Source organism: Mirounga angustirostris, unplaced genomic scaffold, assembly GCF_029215605.1.
Source record: "Mirounga angustirostris isolate CCGP_5_RB_7025 unplaced genomic scaffold, mMirAng1.0.hap1 SCAF_12, whole genome shotgun sequence".
Lineage (NCBI taxonomy): Eukaryota > Metazoa > Chordata > Mammalia > Carnivora > Phocidae > Mirounga > Mirounga angustirostris.
This window is the reverse complement of record NW_026991720.1, coordinates 105,407,952-105,432,794: the sequence shown is the minus strand read 5'-3', so window position 1 is coordinate 105,432,794 and position 24,843 is coordinate 105,407,952. Positions and strand designations below refer to the sequence as shown.

The following is a 24,843-nucleotide window of genomic DNA, read 5'->3' as shown; positions in this document are numbered from 1 at the left end:
GAACAAAAAATTTCAAAGTTTATTACAAAGATACAATAATCAAAACTGTGGTACTGGCATAAGGATGAACATACAGATCAATGGAAGAGAATTTAAAATTCAGTAATAAACCCATAAATTTACAGTCAGGTGATTTTAAACAAGGGTGGGAAGGCAATTCAATGAGGGAAAGAACAGTCTTTTCAATAAATGCATCTATGACAAATGGATATCCACGTGCAAAAGATTGAAGTTAGACAACTCCCTCATACCTCATCCAAAAATTGACTCAAAATGGATCAAAAACCTATATGCAAGAGCTAAAACTATAAAACTCTTAGAAGAAAACAAACATGTAACTATCCATGTCCTTGGATTAGGCAATGGTTTCTCAGATCTGCACAAACAACCAAAAATAAATGAATAAATTCTAGACCTTACCAAAACTAAAGGTTCTTGTGCTTCAAAAAACGCCCTTAGGAAAGTAAAAAGAGGGGCGCGCCTGGGGGGCTCAGTGAAGCGCCTGCCTTCGGCTCAGGTCATGATCCCGGGGTCCTGGGATCGAGCCCCGCGTCGGGCTCCCTGCTCAAGCGGGGAGGCTGCTGCTCCCCTCTGCCTCTGCCCCCAGCTCGAGCACGCGCGCACTCTAATAAATAAATAAAATCCTTAAAAAAAAAAAAATAAAGCAAAAAGACAATTCATGGAGGAGGAAATACCTGCAAATTATCTGACGAGGGTACAGTATTTACACTTAAAAAGAACTCTTACAATTCAACAATAAAAAGACAATCCAATGCTTAAGAAGTTAAAGGACTTGAATAGACCTATTATTTTTTAAATATTTATTTATAGGACACCTGGGTGGCTCAGTCGGTGAAGTGTCTGCCTTTGGCTCAGGTCAAGATCCTGGGGTCCTGGGATCGAGTCCTGCATCGGGCTCCCTGTTCAGTGGGGAGCCTGCTTCTCTCTCTGCCCCTCACCCCGCTTGTGCTCTCTCTCTCACATAAATAAAATCTTTTTTTTTTTTAAGATTTTATTTATTCATTTGAGACAGAGAGAGAGAGAGAGAGCATGAGCAGGGGGAGAGGCAGAGGGAGAGGGAAAAGGAGGCTCCGGGCCGGGCAAGGAGCCCAACGCGGGGCTCGATCCCAGGACCCTGGGATCACGGCACAAGCTGAAGGCAGACGCCCAACCATCTGAGCCCCCCAGGTGCCCCAATAAATAAAATCTTAAAAAAAAAAAAAAAAAGATTTGTTTTAGAGATAGAGTGCAAAAATCGCATGTGTGTGAGTTGGGGGGGGGACAGAGAGAGAGGGAGAAAGAATCTCAAGCAGACTCCCTGCTGAGTGCAGAGCCCGACCCAGGGCTCGATCCCACGACTCTGAGATCACGACCTGAGCCGAAACCAAGAGTCAGACACTTAACTGACTGAGCCACGCAGGAGCCCCCCAAGATAAAATTTATTAAAGGGCATTCCTGTTTTATTGTCTATTTCCAGCAGAAGACTGCAAACAACCTCAGTGCCAATTACCAGGGGACTCGTTTAGTAACCAGCTTGCTGCCTGAAGGGACAAAGGCAGACGGAGCCCTGGGTGTGAGGGGCCGTGGGTTCAGGGCACCTGCATGTTCGGGTTTCTGGCAGCCTGAGCAGGCACGCTTGGGGCACGGGGGGCACGGCAGCCAGCGCCAGAGACCAGAGCCGCCCCGGTGTGGCCCACACTGGGAACAGGTGCGCAAATGTGTCATCGTGCTGGGGCGGGGGGGTGACAGCACATGCTCGTACTTGATCACAGATGTGGCGTCTGTCTGCCAGAACGTCCCAGCAGCTCGCACGCGATGCTGGGGGCGGGGCGGGGGCCGGGAGAAGGCAGGACAGACGCAGGAGAGACACTCCCTGCCATCGGTGTTTACACTCCCGAAGACAAACGTCCTGAGCGTTCAAACACTACGAAGCAGACGTGGAGCCTGTGACCCTCCTGTTACTGAAGTCGCCTCTCTAGAGCTCCAGCCGACACTCGCTCTAAACACCGTCTGAGAAGGGAACCCCGTGGCACAGAGCTTTCAGACCAACTCCATCAGCTGCTTCGAGCTCAGGGGCAAAGCATGCTGTACAAGACATGCTCAGAAGCCGTGGTGCCGTTCTGGAAGGTTCCTGCGGTGAAGACACAAGCAGCATGAGCCCACCCGCCAGCAGGTTAGCACAGACCACCCCCAGCTCCAGCAGGAAGCAGCACACGCGGGAGGAGAGAAATCTGCTTGTCGTCCAACGTACTTGCCGTGACTTTGCAGCAACATCGTGACGCTGTCCCCCCGAAAGGCAACCAGCCGGCGTGGCCGGGGCCTGGTCTCCGCTCCGCCACCGTTCTACCAGACGGTCTGTGGCCTCCGCATGAGCAAAACAGCAGGTCTAGACTCCGAACCTCTGAGTTCCAAGTCCCAGCATTAAAATGCCAGGGTTGGGCGCCTGGGTGGCTCAGTCGGTTAAGCGACTGCCTTCGCTCAGGTCATGATCCTGGAGTCCCGGGATCAAGTCCCGCATCGGGCTCCCTGCTCGGCAGGGAGTCTGCTTCTCCCTCTGACCCTCCTCCCTCTCGTGCTCTCTGTCTCTCATTCTCTCTCTCACAAATAAATAAATAAAATCTTTAAAAAAATAGAATAAAATAAAATAAAATGCCAGGGTTCAGTGGAATGCCAGGTTCCTAACCAGCCCCAGCCGACACCGGGGATGGCGCCAACACCTCTGTGGTGAGTGCGCCGCTCGGCGCCTGCCCCGAGGGCAGGAAGGGGCACCTGGCTGCCTTCCCCAGCAGAGTGGACGGAGCAAAGAGCCGACCACGCTTCCCTCACGCACGAGGCCAGAGCTTCACCGTGAGTTTCTCCTCAGATTCTCCGGCAGAATGAAAAACAGCAAAAAGGTGACGCATTGCGCACAGGCTCTTTTCTGTCCTCCTCGACCCCCAAGGGACAAGTCCGCTTCTAGGAAAATCGGCCCCGGAGGCGATGCTCTGCTGCTGGAGAAGCGGGGGCGCAGGGGTCCTGCGTCAGCACGCAGCCCCGCCCCCCGCCACCGCGCACCCCCCCATCTGTGACTTTGTCACCACGCTGCCATGACCGCAGCTACCCTCACAATGACATCTGACAGGTGCCACAAATCCCAAAAATCAACACTGCTGACAGGCGGCTGGGACAGGCAACTCAGAGAAGAGCTGGAAGGCGGCCAGTCCACAAAGAACATGGCAACCCTGAGGAAAAAACCCTGAGACCAGCAAAAGCCAAGACACACAAAATAAACCTATTCCGGAATTTTAAGCGAGTCATGGCTAAAATGCTTAGATCGCTAAAAAAAATGAGAGACCACAAAATTTTAGGAGAAGGCTGCAGTGTGGGAATAAGGGGGAACGTGGAAGTTGCTAAGAGACTAAATCCCGAGAGCTCACGCCCCAAGAGAAAACTCCGTTCCTACGTGCGGTGACAGGTGTTAACCAGATTCCCGCAGACACGGGGATCAGATCGCCAGGCTGTGCACCTGAAACTGGCAGGTCAGCTGTGCCTCAGCTAAAAAGACCAAGCAACACAGTAACCTGGACAGAAGACACCACTGGGGGAGGAGGGGGAGGAGGCGGCGGCGGCTTCCCTCGCATCAGCGATGAGGCTGGCCTGGCAGAGATGCGGTCAGCAGGTGTCACGCGGAACACGGCTCCTCCAGTGTGGCGCCGCCATCACCGGGCTCGCGTGCACACCTCTGCGGGCCGGGAGCGCTGGCCCCGGAGACCCCGGACAAGTCCTGTCCAGCAGGGCCACAGGTGCCTCAGGGGGTGGAAAGGAAGGCGCCGGCCAGGGCCCGAGCAGACAGAGCACCCGCTGACGCAGCGCACGCCACCTGCCGCTCCCGAGCAGCCCCACCGGTGCCAACGGTCACTGCCCGAGCCCCGTGAACGTCAGCCCCAGAGCGGCAATCTTGGCCGAGCCCTGGGGACCATCACGTGCCCAGGAAATGTCTCGCGTGAGAATAAGCAAAACCCAGGGCTACATGGGGTGAAGCAAGGGCGTGTTACCCCAGAGGTCAGGACACCCACACTGGAGGGAAGCGTGGATCTGACCCCCAGGCATGATGGCCTGTCCCTTCGGCAATGTGATGAAGGGCAGCAGGACCCCCGCTACACAGGGCTCGCGGCAGAGTCAGGAGACACACTGACATCACCAGCATGTCCGCCTCCCAGGCGGAAAGGACAGCGGGAGAGGCCAGGTCACCCGGGTCTCCAGAGTCAAAGAGAGAATCACTAGTTTTGGGCTGGGTCTAACACAAGTCCTTTGGAGAAAGCTCCAGAAGTTCACAGACAGGTCAGAGAGCAGACCAGCAAAGTCCGCAGCCAACGCTTTTCATAACTCCTTCACCTACGCACAAAGCAATGCCACCAAAAAATAAGCCCTAGATCAACACCTGCCCATAAAACCCCAGAAGATGCGGGGCAAAGTACTCCCCCAGGAAGGTCGGCCTGCACCAGAGGGGACATGGTCACCGGAGCCACATCCCAGGGGGATAACCCCCAGTCACCAGGTCGTGCCTTGGGTCCCGAAGTCCACCTGACCAGGGGTCACGGCCCCCGGTGAGATCTCCTCAGACAGGGTGGGAAGAGGGGTAAAGCGGGAAACGAGTGCATGGTGCCAGGACAGCCAGCCGCACACCAGACACGGAGCCACGGAGCCCGTGCGGCAGAGCGGGCCGCCCTCACCGACGCACGGGGCGGGCCTGTTCCAGGTGGAGCGCGGGCAGTCTGGGGCCGGCACCTCAAGATGGGGGGCCCGGAGGGGCTCACTCACCGCCCGCCCTGGCTCTGGCTCACACGTGTCCAGACCAGCAGGAGCCGGTACTTCACGTGGCAGCCGTTTCCAGAAAATGTGCGTGAACTCACGGACGAGCTCTGTTGTACGCGCTGTGGGACCTGCTCTTGGGAAGAAGCCAGCAGCGCCGGTCTCTGACCAGTGGGAAAGCAGCCTGAGCTTCGGGGGCTGACACCCCCGCCCCGACCACAGCCTCATGCCCCCATCACCACCCAGACACACTCTGAGTGCGCTCAGTGCAGGCAAGAGTGGGGGACGCGGTGCGCTCCCTGTGTCAGCTCGGGAGGCTGAGCAAGCCCTGGGCCTCACTTTCCGCCTACGGACCTGGAAGGTGCGGCTCGCTTTGCAGGCCGCAGGCGCTCATGACGGCTGATGCGAGGAGGATGTGCTTTCTCCGCAAGTATCAGAATTCTTTACGTTGAAGGGATCGTGATAAAAAGCCCCGTTTCACAAACCACAGGGGGCTTTTTCCTTTACAGTGAAGCCCACCCACTTAGAAAAAGTAAACATCTCTCTTCCACCGAAAGATTAAATCCTACTCACGCTCACGGAGGTGGAGAGACCCGGTGGAGCTCCCACCTGACGTGGCCGCTGTCCGCGGGGGAGCCCCGCAGAGCCCAGGGGTCCCTGCTCGGGACACCACCTTCTCCATCTGTGACACATGCGTATCGACCGCCCTGCCTCCTTTGTGGCGTCTGCCACGAAGACGCCGAGCAACGACCCACGGGCGACCGCAGACGAACCACCAGCCACCGGCTGTGCTCGCACAGGAGCGCAAGCCTGGGCGGGGCACGTCTGGAAGGCAGGCCGGCCCGGCTCCGGCACCGCCGCCCCCGAAGTCCGAAGCCGAGCAGAGAGGCTGGAGGCGCCCCGCGGTTACCTGCCTGCCCTTCACCACGTGCTTGGGCACCGGCACCTTGAGCTCCAGGTCGGTGTAGTCCTGCGACCAGGTGTAGTTCTCACGCACGGCACCATTGTAGCTGTCGGGGTTTCTCTGGAACTGCTCCTGCCTCCTGGGGAAGAGCAACAGGTGAGATGCACCCGGGCCCAGACGCAGGAGCGCCACGGCCCCCCACCGCACGCCCGGCCCCCCTCCGCACGCCCAGGCCCCACCGCACACCACAGCCCCCTTCTGCACGCCGTGGTCCCCCCACCGCACGCCCGGCCCCCCCTCCGCACGCCGTGGTCCCCCCCCCCCCGCACGCCGTGGTCCCCCCCTCTGCACGCCCAGGCCCCACCGCACACCACAGCCCCCCACCACATGCCGGCCTTTCGCCACAGACCCAGCACCCACTGCAGGCCTGGCCCCCACCGCACACCAGCGGACCCCACCGCACGCCCGGGCCGCGACCGCGTACCCACGCCCACACATCTCCAGCTCCTGAGAAGCTGAGTCTCACACTTCCTGACCCTCCTACTCAGGCCTCCTAGGAAACTGCGGGGACAAAGGGACACTGCAGGGAAGCCCCTGAGGGCACCACCCGCGGGCTGGGGACAGCATCCGCAGCCCGGCTCCACAAAACGGCGGGCCTGCTGCCGGGCTTCCCGAAGCTCACGGACCAGGCCGTCGCTCAACCAAAGGGTGGCAGTAATGAAGTCCCGGGGCTCCTGCTTTCTCACCACTGCTCGGCAGGGCCTAGCTCCACAAAACAGCAGAACCACCTCAGCCCGCAGCCGCTCGGCTTCCACGCTAACCCACCACAGCCTCGGCTTTCTCCTGGTGACGAGCGCCCAGCGAGGGCAACACACCAAAGCCCGGGCTACCTGGAAAACCCACCAGCCACGCCGCCTGTCCCTGCAGGGCCCGCCCAGCCCAGACGCAGACACGCCTGGCCAAGCAGCGGATGGCACGAACACAATACGGTAGAACGTTTGCTGTTAAGCGGAACGGTGCTCACAACAGCAAAAACAGCATTATAAAAGTAAGTTTGGACTCACAAGCCCTCGACGGTGAGTTTTACACCTAAATTAAAGACAGAAGCCCAGTCTCAGAGGTGCAGCTCAGCCACCTTCTCCAGCCCTTCGGAAGGAAGCCCAGCGGACGCCCCGTGGGGGGACACGGCACCGTGCAGGTCCTCCTCGATGCACGTGAAGACACGTGGAAGAGGCTTGCAGCGCGTGCAGGCCATCAGCCCCTCACCTCTGCCGGGTGGTGGTTCACGGGGAGGCGCTTTTTCTGGCTGAAGCGTCAGGACGAGAATGTGTTTACCTCCGGTGGGTGTGCCTCGCGCGCCTTAGATGGGAGGCCGGGCATCTGTCACGGCCCACCCATCGGGGCTGGCAAGTGGCTGCCATTAGGGCCCGAAGTGTGACCCCCAAAATCCTATGTCGTCCTAACTTCCAGCACCTCAGAATGTGCCCTACTTCCAAGTTAAAATGAGGTCATCGGGGGCCCTGACCCAATCTGCGTCCTTCACAAGGGGAGACCAGGACACGAAGATGCGCTCAGAGGGACGATGGCGTCAACACGGCCGTGCGGCCGCGGGCCACAAGGGCTGAGGGCTGTCTGCCTCCGCAGAAGCTGCAAAGAGGCCAGGAGGACCCTCCCCAGAGGCTGGAAGTGAGCTCGGGAGAGAGCCGCAGAGAGCAGGGTGGAAGAGGCAGGAGAGGTCCGGGCCAGGCCCGCTGGACACGGGCCACAACACACACACGTGCACAGGCCGCCCAGCCCCAGGAGCAAAGCACCCGGCGTGCGGCTGAGTGCGGCCCAGGCCCGCTCCCTAGAAGGAACACGCACGTGCGTCCGTGCCCACGGACAGGCCTGTTAAGTCTCCGTGGGGTCTCCGGGTGGTACAGCAACGAGCAGTCTGCCTTTCTTCTCTTGGCCATTACCCAAGTTCCGCACAACACAGACATGTGATCAAGAGAAAATCAGCTCTTTTTAAGACAGGGGGCGGCAATCCGCCTTGTGGCCCCACGACCGGGCAGCTCTGCCACAACCACTCCAGCCTGCTGGCACCTCCACACCTCAGACGGGGCCCGGGCAGACGGCACCTGCCCCCCAAGCCGCTCTAGCACCCACTGCAGCTTGAGAGCTCACATCAGACGGACCACACTCGAATGTGCGGACAACAGCTCCAGCAAAGCCGACCAGGATGAAGCCAGGAGACGCACCCTCACTGCACGGCCTTCGGAACCGCGCGCATTAACTATTTGAAATCATCAACCACATGGAAACACGGACGTAAGATACACACAAAATAAAGGCCAGCACTGGCAGAAATCGAGACATAAACGGCGGGACCTCTCACGGTGGTGGGGCGGCTGCGTCCCGCACCCAGCACGGAGCCCTCACCGGCTGGGGTCCACACGACCCCCCAGCCGTAACGCGCAGCAGACACCGGCAGAGACACCACAGGGCCACGCGCAAGGGGTCACCTGCCCGCGGAGCTGAGCTGTCCCAGAGCTGGGCGCTCACAAGAGGGGCTCTGGCCCCAGCACTGCAGGGCGGGCAGCCAGGCAGGCACCCGGCCGGCTCACCCCGAGCGGACCCGCAGCCTCCCCCGCACGGAGCCGGGCACACTGCTGGGTGCTTTTTTAAACACTTGGAGTCTACATTCTCTTTAAATAAAGTCGATTATTTCCGGCCAACAATGTGTAAAAATAAGCCTCCTGTCATGTGCAGGTGCTCCGGGCCCCCCTCGCCTTGTCATCCCCGCCGGGCCTGGAGCCACGCCCCTGCAGCTGCCGAGGAGCACACTGGGGGTGGGGAGCGGGGAGGAGCGTGAGTCAGCAGCCGGGTGCAGGCGGCAGGCAGGCCTCCCTACGGCGCCCACGTCCAAGGAGCCCATCAGCCCCGTGACAGCGTCCTGACCGTGTGTTAAAGGGAAAGTGAGGCCAGGCTCCTCGCGCTGCGGGCACCACAACCAGCAACAGCCGCGCAGGGGGGAGCTCTGCGGGGCCCCTCCCTCCGTGCCCCAGTGCGCGCAGGAACCAAGGGCCTCCTTCCTTCCCGAGGTCAGGATGGGAAGTGGTGGGTAAGGGGGTCCCAGACCCAACATAAAGGCGTCCGTGCAGAAGGCTCAAGTGCGCACAGGGAATGGGGACCAGTGTGTAAGTGGGGGCACGGGGGCCGCCCTCAGGCCCCTCCCCAGGTTCTGGGACGGTGTACCCAGTGGAGGGACGTACCCAGTAGAGGGACCAGGGCCTGAGCGTGTGCACGTGTAAGCAGTTAAATCTCTCCCTCCCCGACATCTCCATCTCTCCCACTGACCTCCTGCTCACTGGTCCCACCACATCCGGCCCGGACAGGAGCCACAGCAGGTGCGAACGCAGGGATTCTTCTCTGGGCTTCTGCATTTCACAAGCTGGAGGAGGTGAGCCCTCCCTTGGAGGCGAATGCCCTGCTTCAGAGCCTCACGCCAACCGTGCCCTCCCAGAAGCAGGTCCACAGGCCCCGTCTCGGCACCGAGACGTGACTGCCACACTCACCGTGCCACTTGGAAAGGAAGGGTCCGACTGCAGAGTGTGCACAGTGACCCACCCAGAGGGCTCCGCACCAGGCAGGCCCACCGTGCTCACGGCCTCCCTTCCCAGCAGCACCCACCCGCCCTCCTGCCCCCCCGCACCTACAGGTTCCTTTCCAGCGGCCACCTCTTCCCAGCTCCTGGAGCAGCAGAAGCCCACAGCATCGGGTGCCCTGCCCCAGGCCCAGCTCCCCGCACACCAGCTCCGTGCGGTCCAGCCGCCTCCCTGACATCCACTGTCCCCTCCTGCCCAGGGTCACTGTCACCGTCACACTGGGGTCGCCATCCTCTTCAGTGCATTCCCGCCTGGAAAGACAGTCTGGCTCAGCACACAGGCCTGTCAGTCCACTTTCACAAGGAAGGGAGGCTACCTGGCCCTCTGGGGCACCTGGGGAGACAAGCTGCACATCCTGCCTAAGAAATCTATACTTTACCCTTCCCCTTCTTTAAAATCTAGCTTCAATAATTCTCTCTCCACCTAGCATCACCAGTTCAGCATCTATCACCAGTCTTCCCAGACGGGAGCGGCCCGCGTCACACAGGGACCAGAGCCTGAGCAAAAGGACACCACTCAAAATGAGGAGGCCCCAAGAAAGGAACACACGAGCTGTCCCAACACGAGACAATCTGAATCTCAAAGAGAACAACGTCAGGGCACAGGAGTGCCTCAATCAGTTTGGGCATCCAACTCTTGATTTTGGCTCAGGTCAGGATCTCAAGGCTGTGAGACTGAGCCCCGTGTCAGGCTCTGTGCTGGACGTGGAGCCTGCCTAGGGTTCTCTGCCCCCTGCATCAAAAAAAAACAACGTCCACAAAAGACTGAAGCGTGTGATGTATTCAAAGGTCCAAAAGCTCATGAAACAAAAGCCCATCAGTCCCCTTGATGGCCAGAGTACAACTCCATCTGAAAATTAATAAAACGGTTCTGCAGGAACCAGAATTTCAAAAAGCCAAGTCCCTCCATCAGGACTCCAGACAGTCAATGAAGAAGGCAGACCAGCATGAGAAAGTCACCATTTCGTCACCTGCACTGGAAACTTGCTTCTGGGCAGCAGGGCGGACGGCGGGGGGAGGGTCTGCCCACAGAAGGGTCCAGAACACCAATGTCCACAATGCTAGACACCAGGCGTGTCCTGCGATGTCCCACCTTTGTGACAGTCCCCAACACCAGACCAAAAACCCACCACATCCCGCCAGGGTACGTGGGCAGGAGCAGAGAACATGGTCACAAGAGCCGTGAACGCACTGGCAGCCCAGTCCAGAACGGGAAAGTCTAACAGACAAAGTTCCAAGTTTCTGTACAAATAAACAGCAAGAGATTAAAGAGGGAAGGAGAAGTATTCTAAATCAGGAGGCTTAGAAGACGCAACAAGCAAATGCCACGGTGGGGCCTGCTGGAACGCGAATCTGAAAAACCAGTTGTGAGAAAGCTCCGTGAGACAATCGAGAAGAAGTGGCCATGGACTGGGCGTTCGGTGACCCTAGGAAATTCACGACAGTTACAGTAAGCTTCAGTCCTAGTTTTACTGAACTATGTATAAGTGAAATTTCATGACTTCTGGATTTGTCCTCTCAAAACCAAAACCAAAACAAGTCTGGGGTAGGGAAAGAAGGAACAGGGATCGAGAATGCCAGGTGAGGAAGCAGAGAGAAGCTTCGTGGGCACTGCCGGTGCGGTTCTCTTCTTCCGCGGAATTGTGAAAATCCGGGGGGTCTGTCCTGGCTGTGCACCCGGCAGGGGGCCCCGATGGCCCGGGCTGTGGGGGAAGCATCCCACTGAGAGAGCGCCTGCGGATTTCCAAGGCCGCCCCACGACCCAGCCCCTGCAGCGTGCCCGCATGGGGTCCTGCGACCCCAAGACCCCTGCCCACGAGTGCACAGGAAAAGAGTGTCTCAGTGCGACCTGCACTCACATTCCCGTGTGTGTCCACGCTTACTGGCCACGTCCTCTCACTTCTGTGACGCTCCAGCCACAGCTTCTGGTGGTGCTCTCCCTGGTTTGCACAAGAACACTATGATGGGGGGGGGGGGGGGAGGAGAACTCCGTCGGCTTCACAGTTCACAGACGCTGTCTCCTGGTGTGTAAGTGGTCCTCATACTTTCCTCACGACGTCTGTTTAACACAAGCCCCATCTCTGGACTCAAGCGGCTCCTGGGGCCCTCCCCTCGCCAGGGTCGCCCCTGTAGCCTACAGGGCCCCCTCCTGGGCTTTGATCCCTACGCCCCACAGTCATCAGCCCATGTCCAATCTTGCTCCCACGTGTCCCTGCTTTGGCCCTGACCAGTCGTACCAGAAGCCCGCGTGAAGAGAAAGAGAGTGTGCGGCTGAGGCGCCCAGAAGGACTGGTGGGGACTCTGCCCACCGCTGTCAGGACTCAATACAAAATTCTTGTAACGAGTATATTTTGACAATCTGTTTTTAACATTTTAATTTTGTAGCACAATTAAAAATACCAGATGATTCTTTACCTAAAAGAAAGGAGGCAAGGTTCATGAACTCCGTCGTAATACGCCCGTGAACGATTTGATAGGTTTTAATGCAGATCACGGAGTACCTGGGACAAGCCGTACAGACAGCCGACACAGATGGCGTCGGTATTTACCGCACGCTGTTCTCCTTCACCGAAAGGGGAAGTCTGTTAGAGTGAGACTTTTTCTTAAGTCACGCTCATCACTTGAACAAGGTAAGAGCGTCCCAAGCATTTTACAAGCCCACGACTGTAAAATAGACATCTTCCAACAAAAGCGAGATAACCTGCGCCACAAACACATCACGTGAAGGACGCTGAACTCCCACCCCAACTCCGCTTTCTCCCCCTCAGCATCCAAGATCAATCGCGTCATGACCAGCTTTACTACTGCCACTCCCAACAGACTGCCCAACGGAGAAGCATCGCACGCGAGGAAACACCACTGCGCCTCCCGCACCCACCCACCTGCTGGAGGGACGCGGCCCGCAGCACAGCCCGGGGCCAAACGTTCACAGCACACGCAGGGAAGCCACGGCGGCAGGAGGCCCGGTCAGGGCGACACAGAAACCAGAGAGCCCCAGTATGAGACCCGGGGCTGCCCCGGCCTCTCCCCGCCTTCCGGACGGCGGCGTCCCCAGAGCCACCCACTCTCCCGCAGACGTGCACTCACCCCAGTTTGTAGCCAGCCTCCAAACCGCTCCTCAGACTGGGAGCCCTGTGGCACGCCCCCTCCTGCCCGCACTCTGACGCTGGAAGACCTCTGAGAAGCTGTCCCCGAGGCGAGCCACCGTCCGCGGGGTCAGGCCGGCAGGGCACGGGGTGGTTTCTGGGGCCGCCTGCGCGAACACACCAGATGCACACGCACGCACACGGGAGGACACGGCGGGGTGCAGGCCCAACAGCCTGCTTCCGGCGGGCCAAGGTTTGAGAACCAGAAAGTGCCACGATGGAAGAACCAGAGCAGGTGTTACTTTTATGAAAGGTACAGCAGAAAAAACCGGGGGCAAAGGACGCTTGAGAGGCTGGGAAGGGTGGTGGGCCCTCCCTGGCCCTGGCAGCGGTGGGGTGGCTCTGTCCTGGCGACAGAAGCAGCTGCTGGCATGCGTCACGGCGCACTGGGCACAGACTGCCCTGGACCGGGGAGGGCTGCGGCGCGGGGAAGGGAGGCCCGAGCGGGAGAAGCGTGGACACAGCGGGGCGGGAGGGAAGACGTGAGGACCCGGGGGACGGGGCCGGGGCACAGGGTTCCGGGGGTCACGGAAAGGCTGCCAGGTCTGAGCCACACGGGCAAGCAAGATCTGGGCACAGAGTGCCGGCACCTCGTGTCGTTCCACTGCGCTTCAGTCCCATCACGCTTCCCACACGCTGCGACTCCCCGCGATTTACGTGCGAGGCAGCCCTGCATCCGGCCAGCTGTCATCACTGGCCCGCACACCTGACCCCAAGCACACCTGCCCAACGCGTGTGAAGAGCAGTCCTCCTGGGTGTGTGTGTGCCTCGGCATGGAGCGTGCGTCCCCCACGTCAACGTCACATGACGCACGTCCCCCGTCTTCCCGCCTGGCCCTCACCACCTGCATCGAAACCCCAGCTTTCGCGCCCTGGGGCCAGCAGCCGAATCCTCCAAAGACGGACGGATCCTACCAACAGCAGCCCTGCAGGAGGGCTCTGGACAGGGGACCTCAGCACAGCAGGCCTGGGGGCCCGGGGAGCCGAGCACTTGGCATGAAGAGGGCGTCCATGCCGATCCAGCCCCCGCCCCCCAGGAAGCCTCCACGCTCTCCAAGCAGCTGCGTCACCTGGTCCTCGTCTGCACGAACACCACAACCTGGAATGACCAAATGGTTCTCCATCTGGACCCCTGGGCACACACCTCCTTCACCTCACACACATCACCATTCTGTAAAGCACACGAGAAGCTCCAAGGTTTCTATTAAATGAACATTTTCTCCAGGATTAGCACAAGTTAACAACCACCGTACTTAGTGATAGAGGAACCTCCTTCATACACAATCCCACAAAGATGAAAAAGAGTCAATTATCCTGAAATAAGTTATACCCTGTTTTTAAATTTGCCTGGATTTCATCTCGTTCTGCAAACAAAACATGTGTCCTTGACACATAAGCATTAGAAACAAATATAGAAACAAGACCCACTCAAGAGTAGGAAAAAGGTTTAACTCAGGCTTTAAAATTTAAAAAAAATTAAGTCAGGAATTCTTAGTTCAAATTCTGTTATCACGAAGTTAAAGTTTTAAAAACTCTTTTCTAAACTGAAAAACAGCCTTAAAAAGCAACGAATTTATACCACAGAACCCCCAACTGCTGAATCGGGACACGAGCCCCCTGAAGAAGAGAAAGGTGGGCTGGGTACGGGGAGGGGTGCGACCGTGTCCAGAGGAGGGGCCCGTCCCCACTCCACACCACCAAGGGCACCAGAGTAGAGATGCATCTGCGCACGTCCAGCCTCTCACAGCAAGACGACGCTGAGCCATGACAGGAGGACAGCGTATTATTTACAGAACAGCGGCAACGATCCCTCTCAGAGAACAAAGAGCGTGTGGCAATGAGTAATGAGAGCAAAGGAAAAGCCAACTCAACACGAGGACCAGCAGATACAGCTGAGGAAAGATGCATGAATCTCCCAGGAAAAAAACAAAAACAGAAAGAGAGAATGTAGAAGGAAGAAGCTGGGACACTGGAACTGGGAGCTGAAGAATAAAGAAAACAGAAGGGAGGCGAGAACCAGAAAGAACGAAGGAGCATCTGTGGAAACGCAGGACGGGCGTCAAAACTGCAGGCGCACTCAGGGGACCCGGGAAGGGACAGCTGCCCGCCCAGAGCAAGAGTCACCACCTGAGAGGTCACGGCCAGCCTGACGTGCCACGGCTCCAGTGTCCGCCGTGCACAGGCGAAGCCCAGGCGTCCCGCGGTTCCCGGGCTTTCCTCCTTTCAGCACTGGAGTCCCACTCGGTCACGGGCAAACCGTCAAAGTCCCTCATCCCATGACCCCCTGAATCCTGGGAAATCAGGGAGGCTCAGGTCCCTTTCTCTGGAAGGCGCGAGAGGACGTTCCCGACAGGGACAGGAGAAGGGCAAGGGCCCTAGATTCCGTTGTGCTTAATGCCGAGTCGGAGCCCCGTCCCCAGGATTGGGGACCGGACAAGGGGCCCGCTCTCCACGCTCCTACTCAGTATTGTGCTGGAGGCACCAGGCAGGACAACGAGGCAAGAAAATAAACAAGTAAAAGGCACTCAGGTTGGAAGGAAGAAGTAAAACTCTATTTGCAGATGATACGACCTTGTGTAAATACATAAAATTCTTAAGAACCTATTAAATATTTAAATAGAGTTAGTAATCGAGTTAAGCAAAGTTGCAGCTTACAAAACCAATATGCAAAAATCCACTGTATTTCTATACAGTAGCTATGACCGTTCTGAGAGAGACATTAAGAGAACAATTCCATTTACAACAGTATCAAAGGGGCGCCTGGGGGCTCAGTCCGTAAAGCATGCGATCTTGATCTCAAGGCCCTGAGTTCAAGCCCCATGTTGGGTTTACTTAAATAAGTAAAACTTAAAAAATAATAATAATAAAATACTGAGGAACAAATTTAATCGCAAAACCAAAAACAAACCCACAAAACTGAATCTTCAAAAACAACAAAACGTGGTGAAAAAAACTGAAGAAGAGCAAATAAAATAGAAAGGCACCTCAAGCTCATGGGCTGGAAGACTCCCCAGACTGATCCACAGTCAGCGCGGCCCCCATCAGTGCCTGCACCTGGCTTCTGTGCAGAAACGGACGAGCCGATCCTAAAACCTACATGGAAATGCAAGGACAGAACAGCCGGAACAGGGGTGCCTGGGGGACTCGGTTATGCACCCAACTCTTGATTTTTTGCTCAGGTCATGATCTCAGGGTCCTGGGATGGAGCCCCGCGTCAGGATCTGTGCTCAGTGGGGAGTCTGCTTGAGAGCCTCTCTCCCTCTCCCTCCGCCCCTCCCTACAGTGCTCACATTCACACAAAATAGCCAAAACAATCTTGAAAAAGGAAGACCAATTGGAAGATTCACACTTGCCAATCTCAAAGCTTACTGTAACAGCCACAGTAGCCAAGACAGTGTGGGACTGGCCTAAGGACAGGCATGGAGCTTCAACAGAATAAACCGGAGGGTCCCAAAAGAAACTCTCCGATTCATGGCCAATTGCTTCTCAACAAGGAAACCAAGACCACTGGACGAGGAAATAACAGCCTTTCCAACAAATGGTGCTGGGACAACTGGATATCCACATAGACCACAGCCTCAGACACACAGAAATAAACTCAGAAGGGCCACAGAACGCAAGAGCTAAAATATATAAAACTCTAGGAAGAAAATACAAGAGTAAATCATTGCAATCTTGGGCTAGGCAATAGCTTCTTTTTTTTTTTTTTTAAAGATTTTATTTATTTTTTTTAGAGAGTGAGCGAGAGAGAAACAGCATGAGAGGGGAGAGGGTCAGAGGGAGAAGCAGGCTCCCCGCTGAGCCAGGAGCCCGATGTGGGACTCGATCCCAGGACCCTGGGATCATGACCTGAGCCGAAGGCAGACGCTTAACCATCTGAGCCACCCAGGCGCCCTAGGCAATAGCTTCTTAAATACAACACCACAAGCACATGCAACCAAAGAAAACCGAGATAAATCAGACCTCATCAAAATTAAAGATTTTTGTCCATCGAAGGACACCGTCAAGAAAGAGAATGAGAGAAAATACTGGCACATCATTTATCTGATAAGAGTCTCATATCCAGAATACATAAAGAACTCTTCTGTATCTAACAATAAAATGACAACCCAATTAAAAAATGAGTGACAGGTCTGAATAGGCATTTCTCCAAAGATGTACAAATGGTCAATAGGCACATGAAAAAAATAGGCAACATTTTTACTCACTGGGAAACGCCCATCTAAACCATCAGGATGGTCACAGCCAACAAGACAGACAGTAACAAGCATTGGCTGCAGAGAAACGGAACCCCACGTGGTGCTGGTGTGCAAGGGGGGCAGCCGCTCTGGAGAAGTCTGGTGGCTCCTCAAAAGGCTAAACGCAGAGCTACCGGAGGACTCCACAATCCACTCCTAGGTGTGTGTCCAAGAGAAAAGGAAACGTGTGTTCCCACAGACACGTGTGCACAAATTTTCACAGCACCATTCCTCATACAGACAAGGCAAATGTCCATTAACCATGACTTAAGAAACAGGGTGGTGCATCCACACAATAAAGTCTGACTCAGCCAGCACAAGGAACAAGGTCCTGATACTTCCTACAAATACGGGTGAACCTGGAAAACGCGACGCTGAGTGAAAGAAGCCGGACACTAGGCCACAGATGGCAGGATTCCAAGTATACAAAATGTCACAAGTGGTGGGGCGCCTGGGTGGCTCAGTCGTTAAGCGTCTGCCTTCGGCTCAGGTCATGATCCCGGGGTCCTGGGATCGAGCCCCGCATCGGGCTCCCTGCTCCGCGGGGAGCCTGCTTCTCCCTCTCCCACTCCCCCTGCTTGTGTTCCCTCTCTAGCTGTCTCTCTCTCTCTGACAAATAAATAAATAAAATCTTAAAAAAAAAATGTCACAGGGCTGGGAAGTTAGGGGGAAACGGGGAGGGAAGCTCTTTCTGCGGTAATGATGACGTGCGAGAATGAGCCAGTGGGAAGGGCTGTGCAGCCTTTAACTATATACTAAAAACACCTAACTGTACCCACTCGAGAGGACTTCTACAGCGCCTGGTTATGTGTCCGTTTTTAAAAGCTGTCTGTGTGTGCGCATGCATGAGCATGAAAATATGTGAGCAGATTCTCCGTGCTGTTTAACATCAGCTACAGAATTAGGTAAAGAATTTATTTGTACACATAGGTATTTGAAACTCACCTGTTACTGTGGCCAAGTATTTTCTAATGTTAAAATGCTCTAACAGGGCGCCTGGGTGGCTCAGTTGGTTGAGCGACTGCCTTCGGCTCAGGTCACGATCCCAGGGTCCCGGGATCGAGTCCCGCATCAGGCTCCCTGGTTGGCGGGGAGTCTGCTTCTCCCTCTGACCCTCCTCCCTCTCATGCTCTCTGTCTCTCATTCTCTCTGTCTCAAATAAATAAATAAAATCTTTAAAATAAATAAATAAGTAAATAAATAAAATGCTCTAACAAATAGCAAACGTAAATTGCTTTTTTTTTAAAAGATTTTATTTATTTGAGAGAGAGAATGAGAGACAGAGAGCACAAGAGGGAGGAGGGTCAGAGGGAGAAGCAGACCCCCTGCCGAGCAGGGAGCCCGATGCGGGACTCGATCCCGGGACTCCGGGATCGTGACCTGAGCCGAAGGCAGTCGCCCAACTGACTGAGCCACCCAGGCGCCCGCAAATGTAAGTTTTTAACTGGAAATTCAACAAGATACCAATAGTGATGAAACCTGAACAATCTTCTGGTTTCCCAAATTTTCTAGACCTTGCTTTTATTACTTGTATAATTAATTACCGGCTTGCCTGTCACAAGCTGTAGCACAGTGGGAAAGATACCATTCCTAAATGCAACACACACAATAAATATCTAGTTATCAACTCATCTCAGGACACAGGAGATCTGTATCGAATTCTCCAGGGTAACTTTCCATACCCGAATATAACAGGAGAAGAAAAGGAAGCCACAAACAATGCGATGATTTCAACAGCACAGTTAATGAAAGGAGATCAGTAATATTCCTCAAGTTAATATGCAGTTTCACCGTGACATCAACTAAAGACCCCAAGGGTATAAAACAGAAGTTAACCATGTCAAGTGACATTCATTTTAAAGGAATCAAACAACATTAAAGAACAGTCTTGACCCCTTTCACAGACGAGAGAATGGTACATCCACTCTACAGCGTGAAAGGAGACAGAACTCTCTAAAATCTAACAAAGGAAATCACCAAAGACAAGACACATGATCAAATCCCTACACAAGTCAAGGGATCGACTGGAAAAAGGAAAGCAGTGCACAAGAAGGCACGTGAATTTTATTTATAAACCCAAGAGAAGGGCAGCAGCCAGAACCCAGGCACTGGAGCAACAAACAGAAGCAAACACCATGGGCAAATCATGGTGTCGAAAACCTCATCTCTCTTCTCATTAAAGGGGCACAAACTAAGCATTAAGGTAGCATCATGCAGGTCTCAGTACCATCGAAAGCCTGCTCATTGTCCCCGGCAACTCTCCCGGGACAGGCGGTCAGGAAGTCCCCCCCCACCCCCACAGCCTATCTGCGGAGCACACCACCCTCAACCACAAGCCCTTTCCAGTAAGCAGCGGTATACGGAGTATCACCACCACCAAAGCTACACTAACCAAGGGAAAAGAAAAAAACCCACAAGAAGAAAAAACAGCTTTCAGCCCTGACGCCCGGCGACCCTTTCCCTCTCCCTGAAGGATGTTAGAGAACCAGCCACCTCGAACAAGGAGAGGAAAGTAGGAGTGCAGGAGAAATCCTTCATAACCTCATTGTAGGGAAACTTCTCTCTCTTTTTTTTTAAAGATTTTATTTATTTGTTAGAGAGCGTGGGCGAGAGTGAGTGAGTGAGAGCACAAACAGGGGCAGCTGCAGGCAGAGGGAGAAGCAGGCTCCCTGCTGAGCAAGGAGCCCGATGCGGGACTCGATCCCAGAGCACTGGGATCATGACCTGAGCTGAAGGCAGCCGCTTAACTGACTGAGCCACCCAGGCGTCCCTAAAGAAACTTTTCTAACTCAAAATCCAGAAGCAAAAGAAAATAAGTAAGACTGATAATACATTTTATAACCAACATTTTAAATATTAAAAAGCACCTCTGCGGGCGCCTGGGTGGCTCAGTCGTTGGGCGTCTGCCTTCGGCTCAGGTCATGATCCCAGGGTCCTGGGATAGAGCCCCGGGTCGGGCTCCCTGCTCGGCGGGAAGCCTGCTTCTCCCTCTCCCACTCCCCCTGCTTGTGTTCCTGCTCTCGCTATCTCTCTCTCTGTCAAATAAATAAAATCTTTAAAAAAAAAAAAGCACCTCTGCTTGGAGGGAAAAAAAATCGTAAGCAATATCAAAGACCAAAAAAGACAAATAAACTGGAAAAATATTACAGATAAAGATCTAATTTTCCCAGTATATACAGAAAGCTCTAAAAAACTGAAGGACAGGGCGCCTGGGTGGCTCAGTCTGTTGAGCGACTGCCTTCGACTCAGGTCATGATCCTGGAGTCCCGGGATCGAGTCCCGCATCGGGCTCCCTGCTCGGCAGGGAGTCTGCTTCTCCCTCTAACCCTTCCCCCTCTTGCGCTCTCTCTCTCACTCTCTCTCTCTCTAATAAATAAATTAAAAAAAAAAATCTTAAAAAAAAAAACTGAAGGACAAAATAACAAAGTCCCACAGAAAATGGGCAGAAGACATAAAGAGAGCACCCTCAGAAGGAAAGGCACAGTGTGAAAACACGTCACACATAATACAAGAAGTAAGCGCTCAGCCGTCAGGGTGCCCCTCTGTTGGGCAAGCACGACTTGCAAAGCGTAGCGCACGCCCCCCAGCCCAGCTGTGGGGACAGGCTGTCACTTGTTCTGCAGAGCTGTCCACACGGGCTGGGGTGGCCTACCTAGGAGAGCAGGGAACGGGGGCAGATGGGGGAGGCCCTGGGGAAGCTTCTAGTTCCCTCTCATTTGGGAATATCTCGTTCTGGGTGGTGACTTAGGGCAACGTTCAGTTTGTAGAAATACATCAGGCTGTACTTGAAGCTACACCCACATCTCAAGTGGGTGGCATGTCATCTTGGCTAAGGGGGCCCATCCTCCCGCACCCCCTTCCCGCGCAGTTCTGAGTCAGTCAGGAGACGCCTGAGGACAACGTGCAAGGCTCGACAGGGCTGCAGCCGTGGCCATCGGGCGCACGACAGCCACGGGCTCAACACCACCGCTCACAGGCGGCGCGGGGCCTGGAGAGAAGGCGGGCGTGACCCCCAGGCACAAGGCGGGGTGTGCCGGGCTTGTGCACGTGTTCTTGTGTGTGCACGCGTATGCACAGGGCGGCCTGTTTGCAGGCTCAGACGAGTGAGCAGGCCCGGGGTGGGGGGAGAGGCTCCAAGCCCAGCTCTGGGCACGCGGCCCCTTCCCATGCATGCACGCGCACACACACACACACAAACGCACGCACATCTGAACCAGGCGGCACGGAGCCCAGAGCACAGCTGGGAGACGGACGCCAGGGCTCCGCTCCCACAGCACGGTGGCCAGCACGGACCCCCAGGGCACCCCCAAGGGCTGGAGAGTGCAGCCCCAGAAAGGTGACAGCCTTCACTGCGCTCCCGGGGACCTGGAACACAGACCGCGGCTCACCAAACCCTGAGAAAGCCAGCTTCCTGGAGAGGTTGAGGCCGCAGGACGGCACGGCAGGCATGGTCCCGGGGGACACTGGGGACACTGGGGAGGGACAGAGACAAATGTATCAGCCTCTGTCTGAACAAGTGCAAGCCACGCTCGCTGAAAGGGCATCAGCACGGCTCAGAAGCTGAACTCAAGAACATGACCCGTGAGAGCGCCCACGACCAGGGGCGGGTCTGTGGCTCCACACGAGTGTCTTCGTCACTGGTGCGAAGAATAATTAAAAATCGCAACAAAACACACTTTCTAGATGAAATCAGGAGAATTTAGGTCTCCTACTACCTTTTAGGCTCCTCCAGAAGACAGTCCCTCAAGATGACAGCAGGCTAACCGGGGAAGAAAAGGCCCCGGGGGCCAACTCACGTGGGAAGCGGGGGGTACCTCACAGGTGGCTGGGCGACGGGCACCGCGGCGGCAGGGTCGCGGGACCGTGTGCCGCGGGCTCCGCCCCCTGTGCCCACCGGCCCTCACTCCTTCGCCTGCACCCCGTGGTCGTTCAGAAAGAGGACCACCGCCACCCCTTGGTCCTCGGGCGGCAGAGACCCCAACGATGCTGGCTCTCCCGGGGCACCGGTGCGGCCCACCCCCGCCTTCCGACTGCGCAGCCCCAGCCCTGCCGCGGGGCACGCGTCGGCCCCAGCAGCTGACTCACAGTGTCTACACGGGAAAGTCGGCTCTAACCCTAAGCGTCTGCAGGACAGAGGGACCCAGACCCTGTGGGGGCCCAGCCGGGCACGACTCGGCGACCACAGGGCACACGATGGTCATTGCCACTGTCCAGAGACACTTCAGAAAAAAGTTATTTATTTTGGAGAGGGCACGTACGTGCGTGCGAGCACGGGAGGGGGGCAGAGGGGAAGAGAGAATCTCGAGCAGACCCCCTGCGCGGAGCCGTACACGGGGCTCGATGCCACGACCCTGAGATCACGACCCGAGCCGAAACCGAGAGCTGGACGGCGCCACCCGGCGGCCCTCAGGGGACACTCTTAATCCTTTCGTCTTGGTTGAATGTGTGCTTCCTAGTTTTCCTCAATGAACATGTGCCGCTTTGGGAACCCTCACGGTCAAGTGTTCGGTCCACGCTGGGCCGTGATTCCAGAACAAGGCCAGCGGAGCAGACACCAAGCCGTGGGCACAGCCCAGCAGAGCAGCCTGGGAAGCTGCTCTGGAGGACACGCGGCACCTGCGAGGCCGGAGTGGGAGCACGCGCACGAGGCACTGTGCACGCAGCAGGGCACCGCCGTGCAAACCAACCGTGGGCAGCAGGGCGTGCGGCAGCACGTGGGGGAGACCTGGAGCGCCGGCAGGGGCGTGAGGGAACTGTGCCCGCTCACCGGGGCTGGGAGCCCGGGGCGCGCAGGAGGAGCGCGGCCCAGCATCCGCCCGCCTCACACTTCTCCTGAAAGGCCTCTCGTGGAGAGACGGAGCCAGGGGTCCTGGTGAAGGAGACAGAAGATGCACCGCAGCCCCTTCTCCACTGCCACAATCTCTTCAAATATCTGCAGGCAGCATTTCCAAAACACCAGTAAAAAAGAGCACTTGGGGGGAGAAAGGAAGCTCCAAGGCTGGAGGGCTACCATGGAAACGGATCTAAATACGGGCTGCAGCCGCGAAATCCAAGGCGCTCAACCAGACAGAGCGCGGGGACGAGCTGCTGGTGCAGAGAGGCGGTGACCACTGGACCTGGGCGGGCAGCCGCTAGCCCGCGGCCGGGACGGGCCGCCAGGCCAACTGCGCGTGCCGTCCCAGGGCCCCCGCAGCAGAGGTCTTCGCGACGTCCCTGTCATCAAGCACACGCAGCCTCAGCCGGAGCACCAGGTTCATCAGGCACAGGCACCTCAACCGGAGAGCCAAGGACAGCGAGCTCTAGCCGGCCGTGAACAGGTCCCCCCTCACAGCCACGTGTGTGGGCCCTCGTGGGGGGCTGCTCCCCTCCTTCCTGACGCTTGTTTTCCTTGCGGTGCAGCAGGGTTCGCTCTGTTCTAACACGGGACCCGGGAGAGGGGGCGGGGGTGGGCAGGCAGCCCCGGGGCAAGGCGGGGAGTCAGGCACCCCACGCGCACCCCGTGCAGTCCCCCTCCAGCTGGGGCACCGGCAGCGGGTCGTGGCGTCAGGAGCACCACTGTCCGCAACGAGAGGAAACAAGGACCTGGAAGTGTGTTCTCCTGGGAGGACACGAGCATCCGAAATGACATCCCTCCTACTGTATTCGGCTTCCCCAGGGACTCCTGGAACACGCTCAAGTGTTTTTAGGTCACAGGCAGTCCTCCCACCCACTTACCGTGGAGCTCGGGCAGCAGCGGAACAGAAGGCTCTTGGGGAGCCTGCCTGCACCGGGCAGAGAAGGACTGGACGCGCGGGGGGACGAGCGCAGACTTGCCTCCCCCCCGCCCCCCACAGGTCCCGGGAGGAGCGCGCCCGGCCCCCCATGGAGAAGACGCTGCCCAAGCGCACGGGGGCCGCTACTGCGGACCCCCGAAGGGCGCTGGCCGGGCCCCCCAAGCTGTGCCTGCAGAAGCCACCGCACAGCCCCTGGAGGGGAGAGGCTCCCTCGGACCCCACGGCGCAACGGTGGCGCCAGAGGGAGCAGCACCGCTCGCATCACGGGCGACAGAGGAGCGCCCACCCCTCTCTGCCCACGGCCTCCGGTCAGAGGCCCCAGCAGGCTGGCGCTCCCACCCACCGCCTGGCCCAGGCCCTGAGTCCAACGACACGGCCGGGTGGAAGCAGAGGCCCCGGGCTCGGCTCCAGCCAACACTGTCCCCGCACCGCCTCACACAACCCGGCTGAGCCTGGAAGCCCAGAGCGCCCCCGCCCCAGTTCCCAGGCGGGAAAACAACGGCCTCAAGGCCAGCAGCTGAGTGACTCAGAGCTGGCACGTGAATGCAGGGTTCTTTACTCCAATCTGTACCCCACATTTCATGAAAGGGGAAAGAAGGCTGCAGTCAGGAAGTGAAAAGCCGAGCAGGAGGGTTGCAGAGGGTGACGAAAAACAGACCAGGAAACGGGCATAAAACAGGGCTGGCGCCCAGCCCCAGACCCCCGTTCTCGAGTCAAAGGCCCAGGCTGCCCGCCTGCCCGCGGGAGGACCTGCACGTCATGTGGTGCGGGGACACGGAGCCAGGCCCAGGAACAACGCCCACGCGTCAAAAGGACGTGCCCACTGGAAGGGGCACTGCGAGTAACAAAACCAGGGAGGGGACACCAGTGAGGACAAATGAACACACACAATCGCATCCACGGCTAAGAGAAGCCTCTGCTCCCGGGATGATCTCCATCTGTAACCGCAGAAGCAAGGAGGGAAGCAGAATCGCAACCTGGCGGCCGCCTCACCAATCACGGTCACAGGCAAGAACAATCGTTGGTTGCTAAGGTTCGTGGGCAAAAGTACGTGGGGAAAAAAGATGCACACCAAGTGTCAACACACCTCCAACAAGACACCTACGGCATGACAAAGGGGACACAGGAACGCCTCAGCCGGGAAGCACGGCAGCCACTGCCACCACCTCGGCTGGTCACAGGGGAACACTGGCGACACCACACCAAGGGACATCCGCCAGGAAAAATGGAGTCCACGCTCCTGACAAGTGCCAAGGTCCTGAGAGACAAGATGGAAGAACTGTGCCCCGAATGCAGTGATGACCATGGGTTGCCCCCGGGCTGGGATTAGGGACACTATGGGAAGG

At 56.9% G+C, this 24,843-nt stretch overlaps 1 protein-coding gene across 2 annotated transcripts in view; it reads right to left on the bottom strand.

The window, feature by feature from the left end:
* NUDCD3 (NudC domain containing 3) overlaps positions 1 to 24,843 on the bottom strand; it is a 59,508-nt gene that overhangs the window by 16,938 nt on the left and 17,727 nt on the right. For both annotated transcript variants that reach the window (XM_045864998.3, XM_054505376.2), the window contains exon 3: positions 5,702 to 5,834. In XM_045864998.3, coding sequence (XP_045720954.1) covers positions 5,702 to 5,834 — 133 coding nt within the window. The remainder of the gene's footprint in view (positions 1 to 5,701; positions 5,835 to 24,843) is intronic.